The sequence below is a fragment of the Mycteria americana genome, chromosome 2, assembly GCF_035582795.1.
Source record: "Mycteria americana isolate JAX WOST 10 ecotype Jacksonville Zoo and Gardens chromosome 2, USCA_MyAme_1.0, whole genome shotgun sequence".
NCBI lineage: Eukaryota > Metazoa > Chordata > Aves > Ciconiiformes > Ciconiidae > Mycteria > Mycteria americana.
In genome coordinates, this window is record NC_134366.1 from 163,156,373 (window position 1) to 163,181,739 (window position 25,367).

Here is a 25,367-nt window from a genome sequence, read left to right on the forward strand (position 1 = left end):
GGCAGCCGCGCGGGAAGGGGGGAGCGGGAAGGCTCGCTCCGCCGCGGCAAGCAGCACCTCATCCCGTGACCATGGCAACCGCAGCGCTCCCGCCCCGCCCTCCCCGTCGTCACATCGCCCTAGGAGCCCGGCGGGCGCAAGCCCCGCCTTCCTCCCACTCGGATTGGGCGCTTGGCCATAGCGCCATCTCGGCATAGCACCGCCGATTGGCCAGATGCCCCTGAGGCACAGGGCGCGCGGTACCTACGAGGAGGCGGAGGCGGTTGCTCATTAGCATAGCCCCCGCCGGTGACCGGCTCCCCCCCCTTTTCCCCCCCTTACGCTGGCGGGGTGCTCGCTGTGAGGGGGCGCCGGGCGGGGGTTTGCCGGGGGGGAGGCCGGGCCGCACCCTCCCTCCGTGAGGCGGCTGCGGGGGGCCCTGACGCGAGCAGGTAGAGCATCAGCCGCGCCCCCCCCCCTCCCCCGGGGCATGAGCCTTCCTCCGCCGGAGCCGCCCGCCTGGGTGTGTCACGGGCGGGCGGGGCGGCTCCCTGGCAGCGCCGTCGCTTCACTCACGGGGCGTGGAGGCTGCGGCCCCATCGCCATCAACGGTTGCGCATCCATCCCGGCAGCCGAGGCGGGGCTGGGCACGGCGGAGGGGTGACCCCGGGAGGCGGTGGAGAGGGAAGCCCCCGGGCCGGGCCGGGGCGGGGACGAGCTCCAGCTCCGCGAGCATCGCGTGTGGTGGGCGGTGTCGTGCTTTTCCTTCAGGTGCTGTGCGGAGCTCGGTGATCTTTTAAAAGACGTTTTTGGGTTTTTTTTTTTTGCATTTTTGGAACCTCTCTCTGGGCCCCTCTGGCAGCCCAGCGAGGTGGGGCTTGTTCCCGTACGGGGTTTTGTGGAGCTTCTTGTTTTTTCATTGAGATCTCCCTCCCTTCCATCGCAAAGGAAGTCTTTGCATTTCTATAGATATATTTTTTCATACCTTGCACAAAACCCCGTTTTGGGCAGCATCCGTCGGCAGGAAAGCTTTGGAGGAAGCAACCAGGAACAGTGACTAGTCCCCTCACGATGTGGACCTTTCTGGGTATTGCCTCCTTCATCTACGTGTATAAAAAGTGCGGAGACCTCATGACTTACGCTAATAAGGAGGTGCTACTCTCCGTGTTAGTGTTCTTCTCCCTCGGCTTGCTGCTGTCATACAGGTACCACTTCAGGGGGCCCAAGCAGCAGCAGCAGCAGCAGCGGAAGACCCACCGGGGGGTGCTCTCTGATGTTCTCTCAACTTTACCGCTTGTTGGGCTCTTCTGGGCAAAACCCACCCCAGGATCTCGACAAGTCGAACAACCCAAATCCAGAAAGGTAGGTGCAAATTCAGACGTGGCGCATGGGGTGCAATGTCCTCCTGCTGTTCCCTCTGGCCACTGACCCTCTGCCGTGGTGAGGGAAAGGAGCTTAAGAAAGGGTTGGAGAGGGTTTGTCTTCAGATGCTGGATGTTTGATTTGTCATGTTTTGTGTTAGTTTTGGATGACAAAAGAAACAGTGAAACTTATTTAAGTGATAGAGCAGGCATTTTGTAGAGTCAAATCAAATGTGGTTGAAGAAAGATTTGTAGTAAAGGATTATTATGCAGCAGAAAAGTATCTTCAATTGCCAGTCTGTTGCAGAGATGAAGGACTGGAGCATCTCTTCTATGAGGGGAGGCTGAGAGAGCTGGGACTGTTCAGCCTGGAGAAGAGAAGGCTCAGGGGGGATTGCATTGATGTATATAAATGCCTGAAGGGAGGGTGCAAAGAGGACAGACCCAGGCTCTTTTCAGCAATGCCCAGTGACAGGACAAGAGGCAATGGGCACAAACTGAAACACAGAAGGTTTCCTCTGAACATCAGGAAACAGTTTTTCACTGTGAGGGTGACTGAGCACTGGAACAGGTTGCCCAGAGAAGTGGTGGAGTCTCCATCCTTGGAGACATTCAAAACCCAACTGGATGTGGTCCTGGGCAATCTGCTCTTGCTGACCCTGCTTGAGCAGGGGGGTTTTGGACCAGATGACCTTCAGAGGTCCCTTCCAACCTCAGCTATTCTGTGGTCAGCTTCCTAATATTTCTGTATAAAACATATTTGTCTAGACAACTGCAGATACAGTTATTTGAAAATGACTGCTAAATTATTGCTTGTACAATAGCTACAAGACCTGAGCTCAGATAGCCAGTCTGTTCCACTGAGTCCAGCATGAGAGTTGCTGTGAGACAGTGGAGAGAGCTGTAGTTTGTGGCTGGAGCTTAGCTGGAGTCCTGCCCTCTAAGACTACTGACTGGACATGCATATTCAGTGCATCTGTGGGTTGGCACTGTTTGGCTGCTTTCCTGTGTGCTTCTGGGCATTTTCAGCTGGGTACTGACCCCTTGCACAAGAGAACTTGAAACTGTTTTTGGCTGCAAGTCAAAGGTTCTGGATTTTTATTTTGTTTTTCTGGTAAAAGCTGCCTTTACCCCAATTTCTTGTATTATCTGAATTCAGATAGTTTAGTTTTGCACACGCTTGCTGTGTTGTAGATACAAACATGACACTATGCCACTAGAAATCCTGGGGTCAGTATTATTCTGGGCATTTATTTCACTGATGCAATCATATTTTTACCACTGTCAGCAGTGTAGTGCTGAGGCATTTGTGAAGAGAGTGAACTGGACTCTATTCTTTTGTACCAGCTGGAGAAATGACTTGCAGGTTTGCACTGAAATTGCCCATACAACTTTTTTTCACTTCGAAGTGTATGTGATTAGATGCTGTTGGGAAGGTGCTATAACATAGCTGGTCGTCAGTTACCAGTTTATATGTTAACTGATATGAAATCTGATATATATCAATTCTTAACAGTTTTAAATGTAGGTGAATGGTAATTTTGCCTATACTTTTGACTGTCTGGTGAGTTTTCATTTCAGGACCACTTCTTCATAACATTTCCCAGGTAGCTGCTTCTGCTGACACTTTTCCATGCTGAGTATTACTATAAGCTGTTATTTTGGTAGGTAGGTTCACTTACAGTAAAATTAAAGAGAAATATATTCTCCAGTGAATCTGAACCTTTTTCATTGCAAAGTGCTAAGGCCTCTGTGTAGTAGTGGCTCACTGGTATGAAGGCACTGGTGTGCTACTTTATAGACCAAGAACATGGGACAGCCATGGCTTACTGCCTTGTATAGGAACTTGACTTTCAGTCTCCCTGAGACTGTGTTAGTGGTTTGCCTTTGATCAGTGGGGCAGTTTTAAGCAAGTATCTTGATTTTGTTTGGGAGGGTGTTGGTTTTTTCTTTTCTCTGCTTGTTGTGTTTTTGTTGCATTGTAGAGTACAACTGGTTTCATTTTGGACAAAACTAAACTGGAAGATGCTCTCCAACTACCGATGCACTCTCAGTCCCCTGGGTCAAAGTAGAACTAGTCCAAAGTCAGCCCTCTGACGAGGTTATGGTACGAGATACATTGGCACATGTAACTTTGTTGGCTTTCTTTTCTAAAGGGTAAAAGAGAAGTAAACTTCTCGGATGTATATGTGACAGAGACTGCTCCGAATACAACATCATCGCCCCAAAACGATCCAGAAATTATCATTGTGGGATCAGGCGTCCTTGGTTCTTCCTTGGCCACGGTACTCTCAAGGGATGGAAGAAAGGTGACTGTGATAGAGAGGGATCTGAAAGAACCTGACAGGATAGTTGGAGAATTGTTGCAACCTGGAGGTTTTAATGCACTTAGAGACTTGGGTCTTGAAGGTGAGTGCATTTCAAAATGTAAATATATCTATAACACAAAAGTTACTACACTCAATTATGTTTTTAGAAAAAGCATGTCTACAGGGAAAATGAACAAATACATTATCTGTGTTTAATATTTGAATTAAAATTGCTTGCGTGTTTCCAGTCTGCCATTTTGAAAATATTTGTCCTTCAACATGTGTGTTTTGATTAAGAAAATTGGAGTCTATGTAAATAAATACTTTTCATACATAATTAAGCTTCTTAAAACCTTTTTTTAACTCATCTATTGGTTTATATTTTGCAGATACAGTAGAAGGTATTGATTCACAAATAGTAAATGGTTACATAATTCATGACATAGAGAGCAAGTCGGAGGTTGAAATTCCTTATCCAACATATGAGGATGGCCGCATGGCCAGTGGAAGATCTTTTCATCATGGCCAGTTCATCATGGGTCTCCGAAGGGCAGCTATGGCAGAGCCCAAGTGAGTCACTTTGTGAACATCACAGTTGGGATCCAGAGATTCAGAAGCACTGTTCCCAGCATCCGTGAGATTCCTTAACCATTTCACTCTGTCCCAACACAGAAGGCTGCAATGAACAAGACTGAGAGAAAGTAACAGCTGTAGTTACTCACTCTGATTTCTGTAGAGATGTTCATGAGTTGCGTATACATCATACGTTAGCCTGTGGGACAAGTTAATCTTTAAACTACGGGAATATAGGCTTTAAATATTAGGCGAGGTACTGGCCCATCCGTGTGAGTGAACAGTTCAAGGGTAAAGAGTTGATTCTCTTCTACTGATTCTCGGGTTTGGCATTTTACCAGAAGCACCAACCTCTTCTCAATGAGCAATGCGTAGAACTTCTTCGGTCAAGAAACAACTGGCAAATCTGGTATAATTTCTTAGAATCATAGAATGGTTTGGGTTGGAAGGGACCTTTAAATGTCATCTAGTCCAACCCTCCTGCAATGAGCAGGGACATTTATTTCTTCCACTGATGTTATCTGTGATGCCAGAAATCAAGCTTCTCTTATATTTGCATGTTGTTCTGCTTTTTCTGATAACAAGAAGTCAAACAAAATAACTAGAAAGGAGCACTAAACGGAAGTAGCTCTTTCCAGTTATTAACCTCTGTTTTTCAGAATCTTGAAGACACCTTCTCTTCCTAATGAAATAAAAATTAGTGTTTGGTACTTCCTCTTTAACTGATTTTTTTTTTTTATACAAGAGATGAGAAGGAAACTTTTATTGAAACAAAATAGATTCTACGTACTGTTTTCTGTGGGGTGTTTTTTTGTTTTGTCTTTTTTTTCCCCCTTAAATAATACTTACAAGGGAAACATGGCTTTATGGTGTTTTTACCTTACATGTCTTTATTCAGAACTGGAAAATCGCATTCTGCTATCATACCTGTTATTTCATATGAATTATTAAAAGTAGCACTAAAAGATAGCAGCTCTATAGTGCAATTAAAATTAATGACAATCGTGTATACTACTTATAAAAGCTAAAGCTTTGTTGTTGAGGCTTCAAGTTCAGTGAAATTTGGGCACCTGTTTGTTCAACTTGTGGGAAAACTCCTTTGCTGTACACAGTCTTTGAAGCAGAAACTTACAAAAGCTAATGTTTGTGACTTGAATACAATTCTTTCCCCTTTTTCCACACTCTCTTTAATGTTCATGTTGTGTATGTTTGCTTTCCATTTTAAATGTAGCATAGAAAACTGCATGTTAAATTAAGGTGCGGGGGACATCAAGGTCTCTTAATAGTGCCATGAGGCCTTGTTTTTAATCTCATAACTATGAAAATATAGAGGATAATTATTACTGATTAATATATCCTCTTTATAAGTACTAGGCAATATGAATTTATTTCAGATGAGTAAAATCACTTTTGCAAAGGAAGGAGGTAGGGCATCATTAGTTAATTATTTTTATAGTGGGTGAGAACCAGAAGAAGTGAGCACTTACTTAGATAACTGAAATGACAACTATAAAAGAAATTTAAAGCTGATAGGATCTGCAGAACTCTGATTCACCTGCTATTAACCTGACGTGTTGCTGCACTCCCTTGCTGTTGAAATTTCTGGTAGTGTGCTTACGCATAACCATTCATATTTTGATACAGCCAACCTGCCTGTTGCCTGGCAAATTAAGCCAGTCACTATCTGCTCTGAAATTTCTGTGCTGGATGATACGTAGAAAAGACATGAATTTGATTGCTCATGTTCCCTCTGAGAGCCTAAAATATCAAGCTGTTGTATTCTCATGTGGGCCTTTAGCTCATTTCTCCAAGTTGTGGAATTCCATCTGGATAGAAAAATATTTGTGAGGGAGAGAGGGTGTCCATTTTGAGCTGCTAAGTCTGAACTGCTGGGATCAGGTCTAACAGCTCAGACCCAACAAGGGATTTAAGTTTACAGAGATTTAATTTGTGGAACCAAAATAGCCCTGGTTGGGAGGTGGAAATTGAGGATGCTCAGTTCAAACTGAAAACATAAGCATTAGCAGAACTTTAAAAGCATAAATAGCCAATTAAAAAAAAAAGGGGCGTATCCTGAATTCCTGAGGTGAAAAGCTACATGTCTCTGTCCTAAACAGGTTGGTTAGATTATTTTGGACTATTCTGAGAGTTAGGTACCTCACTTTTATCTACTGTACATGTTAAATGTTGAAGTGCTACTTTGGATCTTGCTCCTGAATTCTGCTTGGAGTTAGGTCTCACCTGCACTGTCAGCATTTCCCACCGTTTAGCAGGGATGACTCAGCTGCCTGATTTCTGACCATTATGAAGTGTCAAACGCCTCTGTGTCTCTCACATGGCCGTGGAGCACCTGAAGCACAGCTAGAGATTCTGCTAAGTGGTAGGGTGTTTAAGATAAGCACTGCAGTTTTAGAATATTCTCAAGTATCAAACCAAATGGTAGTGTTGAACTGAAATTAATGACAAGCACTGTTTGATGTTCACTGTGGCTTCTGAAGGTGGTCAAGAAACATCTTTGTCTGTAAAATTTAAACAAAGTGTTTGTGTTGGCAGAGACAAAATTAGTGAAAATCCAGTTTTCCTTCTGTGTCTAGTGCCTTGAAATGTTTGGCATCATTAATCCTCTTCCATTCTGTTCTAACCCCTCTATTTTATTTCAGTGCAAAATTCATTGAGGGGACTGTGTTACAATTGCTTGAGGAAGATGACTGTGTTGTGGGTGTTCAGTACAAGGACAAACAAACTGGAGACACTAAGGTAAGACAGTTTTCTGTTATGATCTTTGTTAAACTGTTGAGAAAATTGAGGGTTGGTTTATATATATATAAATTTTTTAAAACCCCTCTATTTTGGAGCAGTGCTACGGAAATAATGCAATTATCAAGAAAGCAAAACCTTTAATAAAGGGAGATTACTTTCTAGTGGATACAGTCCCATCATATGGGAATTCTTGTTATAACTTCTTGTGCAGCTTCTGCTTTCAGTGTCTCTGGAGAATTCAGTTCATTATTTATTCCAATATTCATATGTCTGGAGTTTAAAGTCTTTTGAGAGTTACTGCTGGAAAAAACAATATATTAAAATTTATGCTTTGCCTGGATGTAACGGTCTACATTTCCACATACACTTTCACCAGAGCTCTGGCTTATTTTAATTGCATCACTGATTTGATTAATGTTCTTTGCCTCAAATAATGCTAAACTGTTGGCTAAATGCTATGAAACTGTATGAACTTAAAATAAAAAGTTTAGGAGAGACCAATGTAGGTAGAATCTATGTGCTGAAGTTCTGGATATACTGCCTATTCTCTAGAAAAGCCAAACTTGAAATCTCCCCCTTTGTTGGCTTTAAAATTACTTTGCTGCCTAAAGTTGTCTAGGCAGTGTGTTCATATGCGCTCTGATGGGGAAGACTGGAATCTCCTATCTAAACTCTGCTGTCCTCCATACAACATTGAGAAAGTTCCTGAGTAGTTGGAAGATCCTGCTGTGAACATTACTAACAAAATCTCTCATCTTTAAGGCGCTTAGAAATGGAAATGGTGGTATAAAACCATATGTAAAAGAGCCTTTTAAAAGTACTTGCCCAAGATGTAGAAGAACTGGTTTTAGACCCTCCTCAAGAAAAAGGCATTTCAGCCCACTTGGTGGCAAAGTGCTTTAAGTAGGAAGCTGTAAGAGAGCTGCGTGGAAGCAACATCCTTGGCCACTCTTGAGGTAGCTAGAGGAAGGGGGAGTTCCAAGTCCTTGGTCTGTCTTACATGTCATGTAAAATGAATAAAACTGTATTAGGAAATCCACTGTAGTAGAATAAGCCATGGAATCACATATGTGTACTGGAAAGATAAGGAGTTTGGAGAGGAGGAGGTTTTTTTGGGGGTGGGGTGGCTTGTTTTTTTTCCCCCCAAATCCAACTGACTTTATTATCTAGCAATGTAGAAGAGTGTTTTTGTTTTGTTTGGGGGGTTGTCGTGGTTTAGCCCCAGTCAGCAACCAAGCACCACACAGCTGCTCGCTCACCCTCCCCCCGATCCTGGTGGGATGGGGGAGAGAATCTGAAGAGTAGAAGTAGAGAAAACTTGTGGGTTGAGATAAGAACAGTTTAATAATTGAAATGAAATAATAATAATAAATTGTAATGAAAAAGAAAGCAACGAGAGAGAGAGAGAGAGGAACAAAACCCAAGAAAAAACAAGTGATGCAACTGCTCAACACCCGCTGACCAATGCCCAGCCCGTCCCTGAGCAGCAATCGCTCCTCCCTCGCCAAATCGCCCCAGTTTATATACTGAGCATGATGCCATATGGTATGGAATAGCCCTTTGGCCAGTTTGGCTGTGCCCCCTCCCAGCTTCTTGTGCACCTGGCAGAGCAGGGGAAGCTGAAAAATCCTTGACTAGTGCAAGCACTACTTAGCAACAACTAAAACATCAGTGTTATCACATTATTCTCATACTAAATCCAAAATGCAGCACTACACCAGCTACCAGGAAGAAAATTAAATCTATCCCAGCCAAAACCAGGACAGTATCCACCCCTTATTCTATACCATCTACATCATGCCCAGGTCCTACCCTTTCCAATACATTCCAATTAATCACCACCGCTTTCCCTGTCTTTTGATACATACAGACAGATATCGTTCTCTTAGTCTATGGGCCATCCCTCTAAAATGTCTGTTGGGTTCATTTAGTCCATGGCATTGGGCTCCATCTGTCATAACAGTCTTTCAGGGCAGGAGAGATGGTGTGTGGGGTTGGATTATTGCAGGCTGAAGCCAGTTCTGGTTCCATCAGGGCTGCACTTTGCTCAGTTTCATCAAAGTTCATTCGTCATTAATCTGGGTGATTCTTACTGTAATACCATTAATATGGAATTAGCAAGCATAAAAGTAATGACGTACAGTATTATATAGCAATTAACATCATAGCATTCATTGGCTGTTCTCAGCCAAAATCAAATCCCCTTGAGGTACACATCGGACTTCCTCATCCTTCCACATCACCCACCAAGTGCACCCAGGTCCTTGAGCAAAAGTAATTCCACAGATGGGTTTTCCTTTGCCTGAAGCAGGAATAACCCTGCCTGTCTTCCCCAGCATATTTTTTCTGTGCACTACAGGGACTTTTATCCCCTTCTACAGTACATAAAAGTTTTGATTGGGCAGGGCCAGCTCGATTGGCAGATGCCCTAGTGCGGACTAACCAGGTGGCCTTTGCTAAATGTGTATCCCAATGTTTGAATGTCCCACCACCCATTGCTCTCAGTGTAGTCTTTAACAGTCCATTGTGTCGTTCGATTTTCCCAGAGGCTGGTGCATGACAGGGGATGTGGTATACCCACTCAATGCCGTGCTCTTTGGCCCAGGTGTCTATGAGGTTGTTTCAAAAATGAGTCCTGTTGTCTGGCTCAGTTCTTTCTGAGGTGCCATGTCACCATAGCACTTGCTTTTCAAGGCCCAGGATAGTGTTCCGAGCGGTGGCATGGGGCACGGGATGTGTTTCCAGCCATCCGGTGGTCGCTTCCTCCATTGTAAGCACATGGTGCTTGACTTGGTGGGTTTGTGGGAGTGTGATATAATCAATCTGCCAGGCCTCCCCGTATTTATCTTTCAGCCATCATCCTCCATACCAGAAAGGCTTTAACCGCTTGGCTTGTTTGACTGCAGTGCATGTTTCACATTCATGGATAACCTGTGCAGTAGTGTCCATGGTCAAGTCCACCCCTCAATCACGAGCCCATCTATATGTTGCATCTCTTCCTTGATGGCCTGAGGTGTCATGGGCCCACTGAGCTATAAATAATTCACCCTTATGTTGCCAGTCCAGATCCACCTGAGCCACTTCAACCTTAGCAGCCTGATCCACTTGCTGGTTGTTTTGATGTTCTTCAGTGGCCCAACCCTTGGGTACGTGAGCATCTACGTGACATACTTTTACAGCCAGGCTCTCTACCTGGGCAGCAATATCTTGCCACAATGCAGCAGCCCAGATGGGTTTGCCTCTGCGCTGCCAGTTGTTCTGCTTCCATTGCTGCAGCCACCCCCACAGGGCATTTGCCACCATCCATGAGTCAGTATAGAGAGCGAGCACTGGCCACTTTTCTCATTCAGCAATGTTTAAAGCCAGCTGGATATCTTTCACCTCTGCAAACTGACTCGATTCCCCTTCTCCTTCAGCTGTTTCTGCGACTTGTCATATAGGACTCCATACAGCAGCCTTCCACCTCCAATGCTTTCCCACAATGCCTGTTGTGTGATCAGTGCAACCCACTCACTCCACGTAGCATCAGTTGCATGATGTGTAGAGGGGACCCTCCCTTTGAACATCCAGCCCAGCAGTGGCAGTCGGGGTGCCAGGAGGAGTTGTGCTTCAGTACCAACCACTTCCGAAGCAGCTCGAACCCCTTCATATGCTGCCAATGCCTCTTTCTCACTTGGAGTATAGTGGGCCTCAGATCCTCTGTATCCCTGACTCCAAAACCCAAGGGGTCAACCTTGAGCCTCCCCTGGCGCTTTCTGCCAGAGGCTGCAGGTAGGGCCATTCTCCCCGGCTGTGGTGTAGAGCACATTTTTTACATCTTGCCCTGCCTGGACTGGCCCAAGGGCTACTGGGTGAACTGTCTCCCATGTAATTTGTTCAAAGGCTTGTTGTTGCTCAGGGCTCCATGTGAAATCCTTCTTCTTCTGGGTCACTTGATAGAGAGGGCTTATGATCAGACCGTAATTTGGAATATGCATTCTCCAAAAACCCACAACGCCTAAGAAAGCTTGTGTTTCCTTTTTGCTAGTTGGTGCAAACATAGGTGTTATTTTGTTAATCACATCCATTGGGATGTGATGACGTCCATCTTGCCATTTTATTCCTAAAAACTGGATGTCCTGTGCAGGTCCCTCGACCTTACTTTGTTTTATGGCAAAGCCATCTTTCAGAAGGACTTGGACTACTTTCTTCCCTTTCTCAAATACCTCTTCTGCTGTATTGCCCCACACGATGAGGTCATCAATGTATTGCAGGTGTTCCGGAGCCTCACCCTGTTCCCATGCAGTCTGGATCAGTCCATGGCAACTGGCAGGGCTGTGTGTCCACCCCTGCGGCAGTCGATTCCCGGTGTACTGGACGCCTGCCCAAGTGAAAGCAAACTGTGGCCTGCACTCTGCTGCCAAAGGGATTGAGGAAAAGGCATTAGCGATATCAGTTGTGGCATACCACTTGGCTGCCTTTGACTCCAGTCTGTATTGAAGTTCCAGCATGTCCGGCGCAGCAGCACTCAGCAGCAGTGTGACTTGGTTCAGGCCACAATAGTCTACTGTTAGTCTCCACCCTCCATTAGACTTTCGCACTGGCCATATGGGACTGTTAAAGGGTGAACGAATCTTGCTGATCACTCCTTGGCTCTCCAGTCGATGAATCAGCTGCTGGATGGGGATCAGGGAGTCTCGGTTGGTGCGATATTGCTGCCGGTGCACCGTTGTGGTAGCAATCGGCACCTGTTGTTGTTCAGCCCTCAGCAACCCCACAACAGAAGGGTCCTCCGAGAGACCAGGCAGGGTGGACAGCTCTTTAATTTCCTCCGTCTCCAAGGCAGCTATACCAAAAGCCCACCGGTACCCTTTTGGGTCCTTGAAATACCCTCTCCTGAGGTAGCCTGTGCCAAGGATGCACGGAGCCTCTGGGCCAGCCACAATGGGGTGCTTTTGCCACTCATTCCCAGATAGGCTCACTTCAGCCTCCAGTACAGTTAGCTGTTGGGATCCCCCTGTCACTCCAGAAATACAGATGGGTTCTGCCCCTTTATAGCTTCATGGCATTAGGGCACACTGTGCACCGGTGTCCACTAGAGCCTTATACTCCTGTGGGTCTGATGTGCCAGGCCATCGAATCCACACAGACCAGCCAACTTGGTTGTCCCTTTCCTCCACCTGGCTGGAGGCAGGGCCCCTCTAGTCCTGGTCATAGTATTCGCTACCCACTTCTTGTAAGTATGGGTCAGGAGTTCCTTCATTAAAATCAGGAGTAAGATCAGCCCTTCTACTCTGTCTGGGGAACTGCCCACTGGAAACTGGAGTGCAAATTTTCCTGGAAGGACCCCCATTTGTGACTGGTTTTCCTTGCAACTCATGTACCTGTGCCTCTAGGGTCGAGGTAGATTTTCCATCCCACTTCCTCATGTCCTCTCCATGGTCACGCAGGTAAAACCACAGCGTGCCCCGTGGTGTTACCCTGGAGGATACCCTCTGTCCTCTCTCTTGAGCAGAGGGATGCTTACTCCTAATGGCTGAGATACTGGTCTGTACAGGTGGGGAGCAGAACCTATCCTCATTGAGTTGCTGGACTTTCTGGGACAGTTTCTCCACAGCCGAGATGAGGGAGGAAGAGAGACTTCCTTTGTATTGCCAGAGTTGGCCAGCCAATTGGTTCCACCGTTGGTCCCTCTTCATTTTTCCAGGTCAGTTTTGCCAATGAGTTGGCGTATGACGCTGTTGTGCTCCCTACAAACTTCCACCGTGTGGGTTATGTGCACTTGACTTCATCTGGATTTTTGGGTAACTGCTTGTTGTCTAGGTCACCATAAATCACCTCCAGCATAGCTGATACCCTCAGGTACTGGATACCTCTCTCCATGGTGGTCCATTTGCCCAGGCCATATATAACATCTGCCTTGAAGGGATATCTATCTTTCACGTCTGACAGGAGTCACCTCCAGAGGCTGAGGGCTTGTTCCCCTTTTCCAATGGCTTTGTCAATTCCCCCTTCCCTAGAAAGGGATCCCAGCTGCTCGGCTTCCCTACCCTCTAATTCCAGGCTACTGGCCCCATTATCCCAGCATTGGAGCAGCCAGGTGACAATGTGCTTGCCTGGACGATGGCTGAAATATTTTCGCATATCTTGCAGCTCACTCAGGAACAGGGATCGGGTTGTTTCCATCTCATTTATGAGTTCTTCCTCTTCCTCCTCCTCTCCTCGTGATTGCCCCGCTTTTTCATCATCCCTTTCTAAACGAGCTGGCTTTTGCTTCCAGGGTTTGTTCCTGTGTATGGGGGTGACTGATGCCAGCACAGGTTGGTTCAGCTGCAGTGCTTGTCGCGGCGATTGGAGCAGCCACAGTGCCTGTCGTTTTGTCATCAGATCCAGAGACCTTCTTTTCCCCTTGACGGTACTGAATAGTGCTGAACAGGGTTCGGTAGGCTTGGGCCAGGCCCCAGCACGTTGCAGTGATTTGTCTCTCTCTGGAGCTGCCAGGGTGACAGCATACTTTTTCCAAATATTTTACTAGTTTTTCAGGATTCTGCACTAGTTCAGGAAGTTCCAAAACACTGGAAGTGCCCACTGTCCTAGGTACTTGCCCGTGCTATCCTGCACACCCTGCCACTCATAACTATCCAGCCTCGGGGCAGATCTCTGGGTGGTATTCTTAAATGGTTGTTTAACGTTAAACAAGGCCTGAAACACATTCAAGAGACGTAGCAATAGGAACATGCTGGTTTGAACATGCCAAGGATATTTCTCAAGAGCTCTTGTAATCAGCCTGGAGGACAAGGCGAAGGTGAAGGAAGGTGTCTCCCCTGTAGATTGGCTCGCCGAGGAGAAGAGATTAAAAGTGTAAATTACTAATAGTTTCCGTGAGATGGCTCCCAAAGTACGGGGATGACAGCAGTGCTGAGTACAATCTCACGACCAAGAATTTTATCATACCATAAGCCAGTGCTACACAGTACAGCAAAGCAATAACCTTAACCAGCTCCCAGAGGTGATAAACAGCACCTCAGGGAACATATACGGTAAGTGCGGTGTTACACAACATGACTCTGAGAACAAGCACAACAACTCTGAGAGCAAATTAATCAACACTGTGACCGGCGACTATTAAACTAATATAATGAATGCTTGTCACAAATTTGTTTTAACACGCTCCGGTCAGATCTGTCGTTATCTCAACCCTTCAAGCCCCACGTTGGGTGCCAAAAGGGCTGTCGTGGTTTAACCCAGCAGGCAGCTAAACACCATACAGCTGCTCGCTCACCCTCCCCTCCCCCCCCAGGGATGGGGGAGAGAATCTGAAGAGCAAAAGTAAGAAAACTCATGGGTTGAGATAAGAACAGTTTAATATTTGAAATATAATAACAATAATAATAATAAAAAATTGTAATGTAAAGGAAAGCAACAAGAGAGGGACAGGAACAAAACCCAAGAAAAAAAAGTGATACAATTGTTCAACACCTGCCAATTGATGCCCAGCCAGTTCCCGAGCAGCAATTGCTGCCCCCTGGCCAACTCCCCCCAGTTTATATTCTGAGCATGTCATCTTATGGTATGGAATAGCCCTTTGGCCAGTTTGGCTGTGCCCCCTTCCAGATTCTTATGGCAGAGCATGGGAAGCTGAAAAGTCCTTTACTAGTGTAAGCACTGCTTAGCAACAACTATAACATCAGTGTGTTATCAATGTTATTCTTACACTAAATCCAAAACACAGCACTATACCAGCTACTGGAAAGAAAATTAGCTTTATCCCAGCCAAAACCAGGACAGGGGTAGAGGGGGGTAGTGCACATTTTGCTTTGAGATTTGTTTTTAAGCTTTCTGGATGATGATGTAATTTTAAGTGTGACTTATTTGACCAGCAGTAGGGTGACCAGTGTTTTAGCCTGCATCTTTCCTGAGAGCATGGATGTTGTTCTTAAGGCTTTGAGTTTCCTATCTGTGTAATGGGGATAAGCAAATTCATGTTTTGCTCTGAATGCTGAAGTTCTGTGGCTGGAAAGAGCTGTTTCATTTGCTGGCCTAGATCTCCTTTGATTGTAGAAATCTACTGTAAGAAATTTCTACTAAACATTTCTTCTTAACTGTTTCCCTACCTGTGACTTTTTACAGCTGGGAAACTACTTAGGGGGGAAAAAAAACAACCCGAAACCAAAGCCTGTTTACATTCCTTAGCCTGCTTTCATAAAAAAAGGAGGCTGATCTATGTCTGTGTTTTTCTGTTCTCTCTGTCCCCATTGTCCACCATGTTACCTTTGAGATTTGTATTCTTTTAAATGAGGTTGAAATTAGCCAGTATGCTAAAAATCAACTTATAAAATTTATCAAAACTAGGCAACTGAATAGAGTAAAGGTCTTAGTATGTTGACTGTGGAAAAATTGTAGCATGAATGTTCAGATAATTAGACACTAAGGAACCCATATGGGCAGGTGACCTTGCTCTAATTGCAGGAGTAATTAGAGCTTGCAATCATCTGAGGCAGGAATCCATAGAAGGAGGTTTCATTAGCTCAGGAGCTACTCAGGAGCTCACTTCTATAAGCTCAGACACCATAAACGTATATTATTTTACTCGGCTCTACTCTCATCTGATTTTGTCCAACTTCCCTTCACACAGCAAAAGATGTAAGGATTGAGTGACACAAGTGACATAAGTCTATTCGTATGCAGGAGAGAACTGCTTGTAGAGGAACCCATTCACATACTGGCTCACCAGATGCTTCCATCTAATAGTAAAATACTTTCCAGGAATACTAATGAGACATGGCATGCTTTTTTGCCTTGTTACTTACATCCTGAAAGCTTAAAAGGAAAACAGTTTTTTCCAGCTCATGCCAAATGTATGAGATCATTGAAGGCCAAGGACTAATGCTCGATATAAATCTAGAGTCATTTTCAGTTAAATCACTGAATATACTGACATCGAAAAAGCTGTAGGTAGAAGGCAATGTCTACCTCTAAATGCTTTCTGGTATAATAATGTTGTTATATTACCATAACAGTAAAATGCTTAAAAATACATTTTAATAATCTGAATAATTTGTTTATGTTTGAGAACAATGTATGTGTTAAGCATTAGGAATCTGTACATACGTTCAGGCTGAACCTAATCAGTTTACTCAGATTTTATTTTGTATTTTGTCTATACACACTATTTGTTCTTACAGTTCCTAAGTATACTAGGAACTGCTCAGAGGTCACTGCTTGGTCTTTTAAAGAAGATCTTGGTATGATTCTTGCATTTCAGTTTGTTACACTTCGGTTTATTTTTGTTTAGTTGCTTATGCATGCTTCTTTAATTTAAAATTTCTGCATTTTCTTTTTTCTCCTGAAGAGCACTATAGGCTGAAGGGAGCAATTACTCTACTTTCTTGTATTTTTTTAATCCAAGTTCCTACACAGTCCCCATAACCATGTTATCTGATTGCAAGTCTAAAAAAGCTGGAGTATATTATTAGATCAACTTTTAGAGGAAATAGAGTTAAATATGCATATGAGGAAGGAAAAAATACTGTATTTCTTAATACATATACTATAAGTATGGTCTGTGATCCTCTTACATGTTTATTGTTTTGTAGAACATCTAATGTGCAATTGAAAATGAGAGCTTGGTAGTTGTTTCCCACTGTTTTGAAGCAAAACTGAAAATGTCATATCTTTTTTTATTTTTTCTTTATGCTGCAGCAACTTCATGCACCACTTACTGTTGTAGCTGATGGGCTTTTCTCCAAGTTTAGAAAAAACTTGGTCTCCAACAAAGTTACCGTCTCATCCCATTTTGTTGGTTGCATTTTGAAGGTAACTTTTAAATGTAATACTATGTAATAATATATGTAATATATTATTTGTATATATTGTAATATATTGTAATAATATATGTAATAAGCCGGTATGCTACCATTTCTTAATGTGGATCTGAATGTCACTGAATATGTTGTTGCTCATTATATTTTCCAACAGAATCAATTAGAACTATGCTTTTAGATATTTATCCAGCTGTTCTATCAGTTTCTGTGTCCCTTTGAGGAGTGGTTGGAAATTTTGGTCTATGTTTTTAACTTTTAAATTATTGATGCATACTCCATCCCAGCTCTAGGATAGCTGAACTTGCTATGTCAAACTTGACATATTTGATACAGTTACAGATCAGATTTTCAACTCTTAAAACACTTTTAAGTAACTGTGAGCCAGTTTTGGGTTTTGTTTTGGTTTTTTAAAGTGGATATTGTTGTTAAAAGTTAGATTTCTGGTTTTAAGTGTGGAGTACAGTGTTATTCTTAAGCATATAGTTGAATAAGAGAGGGTTTAAAAAAATAGATTAGGATTCAACATAGCTAATTTAAACTGAGCACTGGACTCACTGGACCAGTTCATAGAAAATACTTTTTTTTTTTTTCCTTAAGAAAGAAAAGTTTCAGCATCTCATATAAGGTAGTGCTATGGGTACTATTAGTGCTATATCTTACACAGCACTAATCTCTGGATTAGAGGTAGGCACTGTTGTAAAGCTGGAACACAATTTGTAAAATTATTTCCCTGGATATAGGTGCTTTGACTGGGTTATGTTAAAATATCGGTAGCTAAGATGGTGACACTCATTTTTTCACAATACTTACGGCACTTGTTCAGGAAGCGGAAATCTTGAGGTTTAGATCGTCCTAAGAGCTGTGGGTCAAGCCACCTAAGTTTTATACTCCAGAAGAGTACCCAAACTGTGCTCCTGCCTGAAGGTGGGGTACCTTGTAACCTGGTACATGTATACCTTCAGGACCTATAAACTTTTAAGAGAGAAAGTGGGAGTCTAGGTTGGTAGCTGGGTGGTTGGAGAACTCGGGTAGGAATCCTGGCTGGGTCTTGCCCTCCGTGGCTGCTGCAATAACCATTGGATTAACAGCAAAAATAATTAAGGGAGAAGGAACCAAAACTACAGAACTTTCACTGGTCTGGGAACACTGCCTTGGAGGAACTTTAGCAATTCTTGGGTCCCTACCCCTATAGTTACCACTGCCAAAGTGCCTCCTGTTTCTCTACTTTTGGAAACTTGTTTAAGACCTGGTTGGATAGAACCCTGTGATTCTTCCTCAGCTGGTATCTCCATGTAGTCGTATACAGACTAGTGTATTTCTTTCCCTCCCACTACCTTCTTTATGAAAAGAAAACAAAATGATCTTATGGAAAACTACTACATTGATTACATTACAGGTTTTCAATTACATGTATTAAATGTTAGTGAGGTGTTCAGATGAAATGTATAACTTAACATACATTCTAGTAAATATTAAAATATATTGCCAAAAGAAGTGTAACTACACTGAAGTTCAGAACTTTCTTTTTGAAAACACTTCTCTTGTTCATTTAAAGAGAAAAATAACACAAACCTAATATGATATGGGATTTTATTTAAAAGTATTTCAGAAAATTATTTTGTATATCTGAAGTTTAATATCCTTTCATTAATCAGTCTCAATCTTTCTCCCCCTTCTTTTCTTTTTAAGGATGCACCACAGTTTAAACCTAATTATGCTGAACTTGTTTTAGCTAAAACTAGTCCAGTGCTAATCTATCAGATTTCTTCAACTGAGACTCGGGTCCTTGTTGATATTCGAGGGGAAATGCCAAAAAATTTAAAAGAATATATGATTGAGAACGTTCATCCACAACTACCTGGTAAGTCTAGAAAGATTTCCATCCATAATTGTCACAATTAAATGTGCCAAAAAAGGCACATTTCATTGAATCCATTGAACTGTGTGGGCTTTTTCCATGTGCGCAGTTACTGTTTCAGTAACCGTTGACCCTTCTTCAATTCCTCATCAAATAGCAATTTGTTCAGCTCATATCTGTGAGGTTAGCAATTCAGATGGATTATATCTCTAAGAAGAGGTTAAAATGGGTTGTGTGCAAATTATTTTAGACTCTATCTAAGTAGTGTAACTAAAAAATTTGGTTATTGCAGATCACTTAAAGGAACCATTCTTAATAGCCGTTCAGAATGATCGTTTAAGGACTATGCCAGCCAGCTTCTTGCCTCCTTCAGCTGTTAACAAAAAAGGTGTGTATTATGAAATAAAAGGAAGGAAAACGGCATGATAAACTTCTTCTGGGACTTAAGGCTTTATTGTCGTAGATGTATGCTTGTTGTTCAATACAACTGTCTCATAATTCTTCTATGAAAAATAATACTTTGAAAATGTGTACCTTGGGCATAGTTTAACTGGAATGTTTATATTGACACCAGACTTCAAATCAGTGCCTGCTTTATTTTTAAGTTTAAATCACTCAGTTGCTCAAACTCATACAAGTGTGGTCTTTCTAAGGGAAACTTGATTAAAAAAGGAAATAAATTACCTTGAAAAGTGTGTCTGTCTGTGTGTTTGTGTTCTTTGACACACACGTGCATACCTATAGGGAAAAAAATATTTTTACTTTGATCATCTTAAAGCCTTTTTAAGCCTGTTAATTTCAACACTTTTTTTTTCCTTTTTTCTTTTTTAATTTCTAGTTGTTATTCATCTTATTTTCTGGTGGGAATGAATTCTTAGTAAGTTTGATTTTTAAAAAAATAGAGGGTTTGAGTTCTAAGATTATGTAATGGTCATGCATTATCCCATTAATTTTTCTCTTCTGTCTAGGTGTTCTTCTTTTAGGAGATGCATATAACATAAGACACCCTCTAACTGGTGGAGGAATGAGTGTTGTTCTAAACGATGTTAAAATATGGAGACGTTTGCTCCAGGATATTCCAGACCTTTATGAAGATTCTGACATTCTTAAGGTGAATCTTTATTTTGGACTTATTTTAGGCAACTTTTGTTGCAATTTAATGACACGCTTTTAAGTTTTATGCAACTTGGGAACATGCAAGTTATTAGTGAAGCACAGCTGTTTTCAAAGCTTTGGATAGATAAATCATACATTAGGCATTCGCCAGTAAGCGGAGCTGTGATTTGTGAGTGCTGTGGCTGTGGCAGATTCAAAAGGCATTCAAAAGGCAGATTCAAAACTCTGCTTACTGACCTGTCGTGTTTTGCTTAAGGAGACTGGTGTGCTGTGTCTAGTCAGCATGTGTTGCTAGTATAACCTGATATTCCCATGTTAGGAGTGTGTTTGTAACGCAGATTGATCGTAAATGGGGTGGGTTTGGACCATTACACTTGTGTGAGTGGCACTTGGAGAATAATGAGCATGTGTACTGAGTTTTTCAAGACACATTTCAATGCTCCACTTGCCTCTTGACTGCTGCGTTAATCACAGAGCAGTAAGTTAGAAGACATCCTTCCTTCCCAGTATTCAGCACCATCAATGGTGATGCTGGGTTTATTTTTTCAGTGAGATTTATACCCAAAATTCTGACAAGTAGATAATAAGATTTATTTATTTGTTTACTCCTTTTAATTGGGTTAGGCATATTGTCTTGCTAAATTACAGCTAGAATAATTATAAACTACAAGGAAATGATTCAGAAAGTATATTTGAAAATTGAGAAGCACTTAGAGGGACCCTGAATGTCAGGACAATACAGGATATACCTGACCAAATGCAAATACTTACATCTCAGCTAGTCACCTCAGACTTTCAATTATTTCCTACTTAGTCAACAGCGAGAACTAGGTGAGTGTATCCTTCAAGTTTCTGACCTACCCCAGCCACCTACTATAGGATGAGATGAAGCACACCTTGGAACTACCTTTGTTTTTTTCCTCCTATATTTAGTGTAAGAGGAGCCTGGATAACTCGTTCGACAAGTTTCCAAAGTTCCTTAATGACCTAGCTTGGAACCGATCTAGTGTATCACTAAATCCACTCTACATTTTCACTAGTATGACTCTTACCACCTCTTTGGGAATCTTTTGAATGCTATTCTGTATTTACTGACAGAAATACTTTTTTTTTTTCCTTTTTCAGGCAAAAAGAACATTTTACTGGTCAAGAAAAAAATCTCATTCTTTTGTAGTGAATGTTCTTGCCCAGGCACTTTATGAACTTTTTGCTGCCACAGATGGTAAATATATTTTAAAGATAACTTCTGACTAATTACAACTTGGTAAATAAATATGCCTGAGGAGGGGATGTGTATGTGTATGAGCATATGTCCATGTGTTTGTCTGTATATATTTATATATGTGTGTGTATATGTATGTGTATTGGTATATATTAAAAATATGTCAAAGGATTTTAATGAGTTAGCTTATGTTCTCTGCCTAGTTGTTTAGTTCTAGTGTTATGTAAACTGAGTTTTAGCAATGTGAAGGCAACTCTTGAGTTAGTATTAAAAAAAGAAAACCAAAGAAAAACCCCCCAAACAAAGAAAAACTTTGAGAACACTTGTTCTTGTGTCAGTTAATATCCAAGAATATGTAAATTTTCTGTAAGACTATCCTTTACTTAAATAAAACTACCTCAAAATCCAGCTGAATTTAACAGAACAACAGCTACCAAAGTACCAAAGTCCTGGACTTAATATCACTGTTGTGTATGCTGAAAAAGTTTTTGGTATATGTTGAATGTATTTGTTGAGTCATTTTAATTCATTTTGTAGATTCCTTGCATCAGCTAAAGAAAGCCTGTTTCCATTACTTCAGACTTGGTGGAGAATGTGTCTCGGGTCCTGTTGGATTGCTATCTGTGTAAGTTCAGTGTGCTGGTAATAGTTAATGTGAACAGGGTCGAGCCTCTGTGAGGATTGTGAGCCTCTGTGAGGATCTGCTTTGCTCGCAGTCTGTTGGCTCTGCACAGCGAGAATCATAGAATCGTTTAGGTTGGAAAGAACCTTTAAGATCATCAAGTCCAACCGTTAACCTAGCACTGCCAAGTCCACCACTAAACCATGTCCCTAAGTGCCACAGCTACACGTCTTTGAAGTACCTCCAGGGATGGTGACTCAACCACTTCCCTGGACAGCCTGTTCCAACGCTTGACAACCCTTTCGGTGAATAAATTTTTCCTAATATCCAATCTAAACCTCCCCTGGCGCAACTTGAGGCCATTTCCTCTCGTCCTATTGCTTGTTACTTGGGAGAAGAGACTGACACCCATCTCTCTACAACCTCCTTTCAGGTAGGTGTAGAGAGCGATAAAGTCTCCCCTCAGCCCCTTTTTCTCCAGGCTAAACCACCCCAGTTCCCTCAGCCGCTCCTCATAAGACTTGTGCTCCAGACCCTTCACCAGCTTCGTTGCCCTTCTCTGGACACGCTCCAGCACCTCAATGTCTTTCTTGTAGTGGGGGCCCCAAAACTGAACACAGTATTCGAGGTGCGGCCTCACCAGTGCCGAGTACAGGGGGACAATCACTTCCCTAGTCCTGCTGGCCACACTATTTCTGATACAAGCCAGGATGCTGTTGGCCTTCTTGGCCACCTGGGCACACTGCTGGCTCATATTCAGCTGGCTGTTGACCAACACCCCCAGGTTCTTTTCTGCCAGGCAGCTTTCCAGCCACTCTTCCCCAAGCCTGTAGCGTTGCATGGGGTTGTTGTGTCCCAGGAGCAGGGCCCAGCACTTGGCCTTGTTGAACCTCATACAACTGGCCCCAGCCCATCGATCCAGCCTGTCCATGTCCCTCTGTAGAGCCTTCCTACCCTCAAGCAGATCAACACTCCTGCCCAACTTGTTGTCATCTGCAATGGTTCACATGAACCTATATTTTTAGGATTATACTAAAGGTTAGAGCTTTATTAGAAGCTATGTCTTAAATGCTGACTCTTTTTTTTTCTTTGTAAAAAATGCCACTAAAAGCTGGAGAGAGGTTAATGTAGGTGGCATGGGAGTTTGAATGAGGTAGAGGGGTCCAGACTAGCAAGAGGAGCTGGTGGAGACGTTTCATGCTTGAGAAGTTGAGAATAGTAAAGGATGAGGTCTTCCATAAAAGAGCATAAGGAAATCGGTAACTATCAAGGAGTTTTGAATGGTCGCTCCGAAACTAGTGAAGGCACAGTAAGTCATACTACTTTGAACATGTGAAAATGTGTGCATTTATGTTTCCCCCTTTTTGGAATGAGAGCTCCAGCTGATAGAGCGATAGAGCCTATTGAGAATATTCCCCTGGGGGTTGATAAAGGCAGACACAGACTGCTGGAAATGAAGGGAAAGCAGCAGCGTATGTTTGCTATACTGTGGAAAGGAATACAGGGTGTGTAGCAGCTCCAAGACAATCAAGTTCATATTTTCAGTTGAGACGGCAGGACCAGAGCTGCCTACATCGGAAGACTGTGTGTAATCGTGAGCGGAGATGTCTCTTTATAAAATGAAAATTTGTCAGTGTTTTCTGATTCTGTTTATTTACATGTTTTATCTATTTGTTTTTAATACAGGTTATCTCCTAAACCAATGGTACTGATTGGCCACTTCTTTGCTGTGGCATTATACGCTGCTTATTTTTGCTTTAAGTCAGAGTCATGGATCACCACCCCTCGTGCATTTTTCAGTAGTGGAGCTATTCTTTACCGGAGTTGCGCTATAATGTTTCCACTTATTTACTCTGAAATGAAGTATTTAGTCTATTAAAATCCAGGGGGAAATGACTGGAGGAAGAAAACATGAAAATCACAAATGCCTTCAAAATCTTTGGACATGTACTATTTAATATTGTATTATGTTTTCTTCTCTTCAAAATGTGATTTCCTTGATAAGGATTTGACATAATTTTGGTTTTGTGGTTATATACATATATATAATATGTAAATATTCTGTTCTTTGCAATTAAAATTCAAAGAGGAGTTAGCTGTTTACAAGGACCATAATTAAGTGTTGACATGTGGTAGATAATTGCCAGTTTTGTCAGAATTTCATTCCTTGCTTTATCCATTGCTGAGTGCACCACTAATATTAATAAACTGAAAAGTGAAAACGGTAAACCATATGCTGCTATTATCCTTCATGCTTTTTTCTGTTCAGTAGTTCCATAGACTGTTTCTTCATTACTCTGAAATATTGTACGAACATTCTTGATTTGGGTTATTTCATTAGGATTTGCCTCTTCTTTTTCAGTTGCAGCTAAGGTACTAGTCTGCTGACACTTAAAAGGACACTGTAAAGGATTTCAGATCTTGAAGTGTCACCATATGTTTAACTTCAGTCACTGTTGCAAGTGCCATGTTGCTCTTCTGAAATAATTCTTTACACCAGAATTAATTTAAACAAGTAATAATCAGACCATAGTTATGTTGGCTACTGCATTGCACTCAGGTACTGAAAGCACATGTTTTTGAAACTTTCTTCCTATCTCACTTCCTTTTAAAAACTTAGGGGGTTTGTTTTGGTTTACTTGGTGTGTGCACAATTGAAGTTTAACACTGCCATGAATGGAAGCACAGCAACAAACCGTATCCACTGAAACAAATGCAGTCCAGGCTATTTCCAGTAGACAGTAAAGTAATGTTTAATATTACTTCTTGAAGTTCATAACAAGTATCGCAAAAGTGTCCTTTTAATACTTGGAGTATGTTATTTTTTTTTCCCTGTAGCAATTACTGCATGCTACTAAAGAGTTCATGAGCTTTACTGTTGGTCACTATTCCTCTCAATGTTATCTTTATCAATATGCTTTCCTTTGCTCTTGTGTATTTTCATTTTTCCTTACCTTTCTTACAATCGCTTTGTGTGTCGCTGTATGGCTCTCCTATTTTGGCTTGCCTAAACAATCACACATCAGTGCAGCCAAGAGGTTAGAGAGCAGGAACAGGTTACGTTTTTCTGTGCTAGCAAAACTTTGACTATATCTTTTAAAAATAACAGATTGCATAAGCTGTACATAAACACACATTTTATGTTGGACTGTGAAAAAAAACTGTGGAGAGGCTTTTTTAGTATTTTATTTGACGGATATTTCAAATGACCTGTTCTTTTCCAGAAGCAAAAGTATGTATATTTTTCTAACCATATCACTTTTGATACCCTCTTGAAATTACAGGCATCATGAATATGTCTATGTTTAAACTTTAGGGTAAAGTACTAATATTTTCTAATATCATTATATATGGTAACTAAGTGATGCCACTTTAAGGGTATACAAACTTTGCAGAATTTATACAAGTGTTTTCAAAATTTGTGACAATTTTGAAAATATTGATTAATTTTACATTTTCTATTTTTTTATATTATTTGCAGTCAGTCTCTTTAAAGTCAAAGGTAAACAGTCCTGAGCCAAATACACATCCTCAGCTAACTTAAATAAAAAGTTACGATATCTGTAGATTTTCTTTGTTGTGTATCTCTGGTTAATGAGTCTTGTTAGGTCCTGATTTATCAGGAAGTACCAGTGTGCTTAAATTTACATATATGTTTAAGCTCTTTTCTTTTTTTGAACCCAGTGCCTGGATAAGTGTCTTGATCGGGGTAGCAATCACTTGTTGGAAATTACCATGGGGGAGAGAAAAATCTTGCATGTAGG

General features: G+C 42.0%; 1 protein-coding gene across 1 annotated transcript; it reads left to right on the forward strand.

Annotated features, from left to right (window-relative positions):
• Window positions 1-287: 287 nt before the first annotated feature.
• SQLE (squalene epoxidase) lies at window positions 288-25,144 on the forward strand. The gene is made up of 11 exons (XM_075495253.1): window positions 288-1,341; window positions 3,497-3,749; window positions 4,039-4,219; window positions 6,883-6,979; window positions 16,664-16,777; window positions 18,475-18,646; window positions 18,936-19,031; window positions 19,612-19,754; window positions 20,885-20,981; window positions 21,519-21,606; window positions 23,290-25,144. The coding sequence occupies exons 1-11, from the start codon at window positions 1,051-1,053 to the stop codon at window positions 23,480-23,482; spliced, it is 1,725 nt and encodes a 574-aa protein (XP_075351368.1). The 5' UTR covers window positions 288-1,050; the 3' UTR covers window positions 23,483-25,144.
• Window positions 25,145-25,367: the final 223 nt, after the last annotated feature.

Excerpts from the sequence above, each read along its gene's own strand:
- SQLE (XM_075495253.1), top strand. The coding sequence starts at position 1,051 with ATGTGGACCTTTCTGGGTATTGCCTCCTTCATCTACGTGTATAAAAAG. Across the intron at positions 4,220-6,882 it reads GCAGCTATGGCAGAGCCCAA|TGCAAAATTCATTGAGGGGA; the intron begins GTGAGTCACTTT and ends ATTTTATTTCAG. Across the intron at positions 19,755-20,884 it reads AAGATTCTGACATTCTTAAG|GCAAAAAGAACATTTTACTG; the intron begins GTGAATCTTTAT and ends TTCCTTTTTCAG.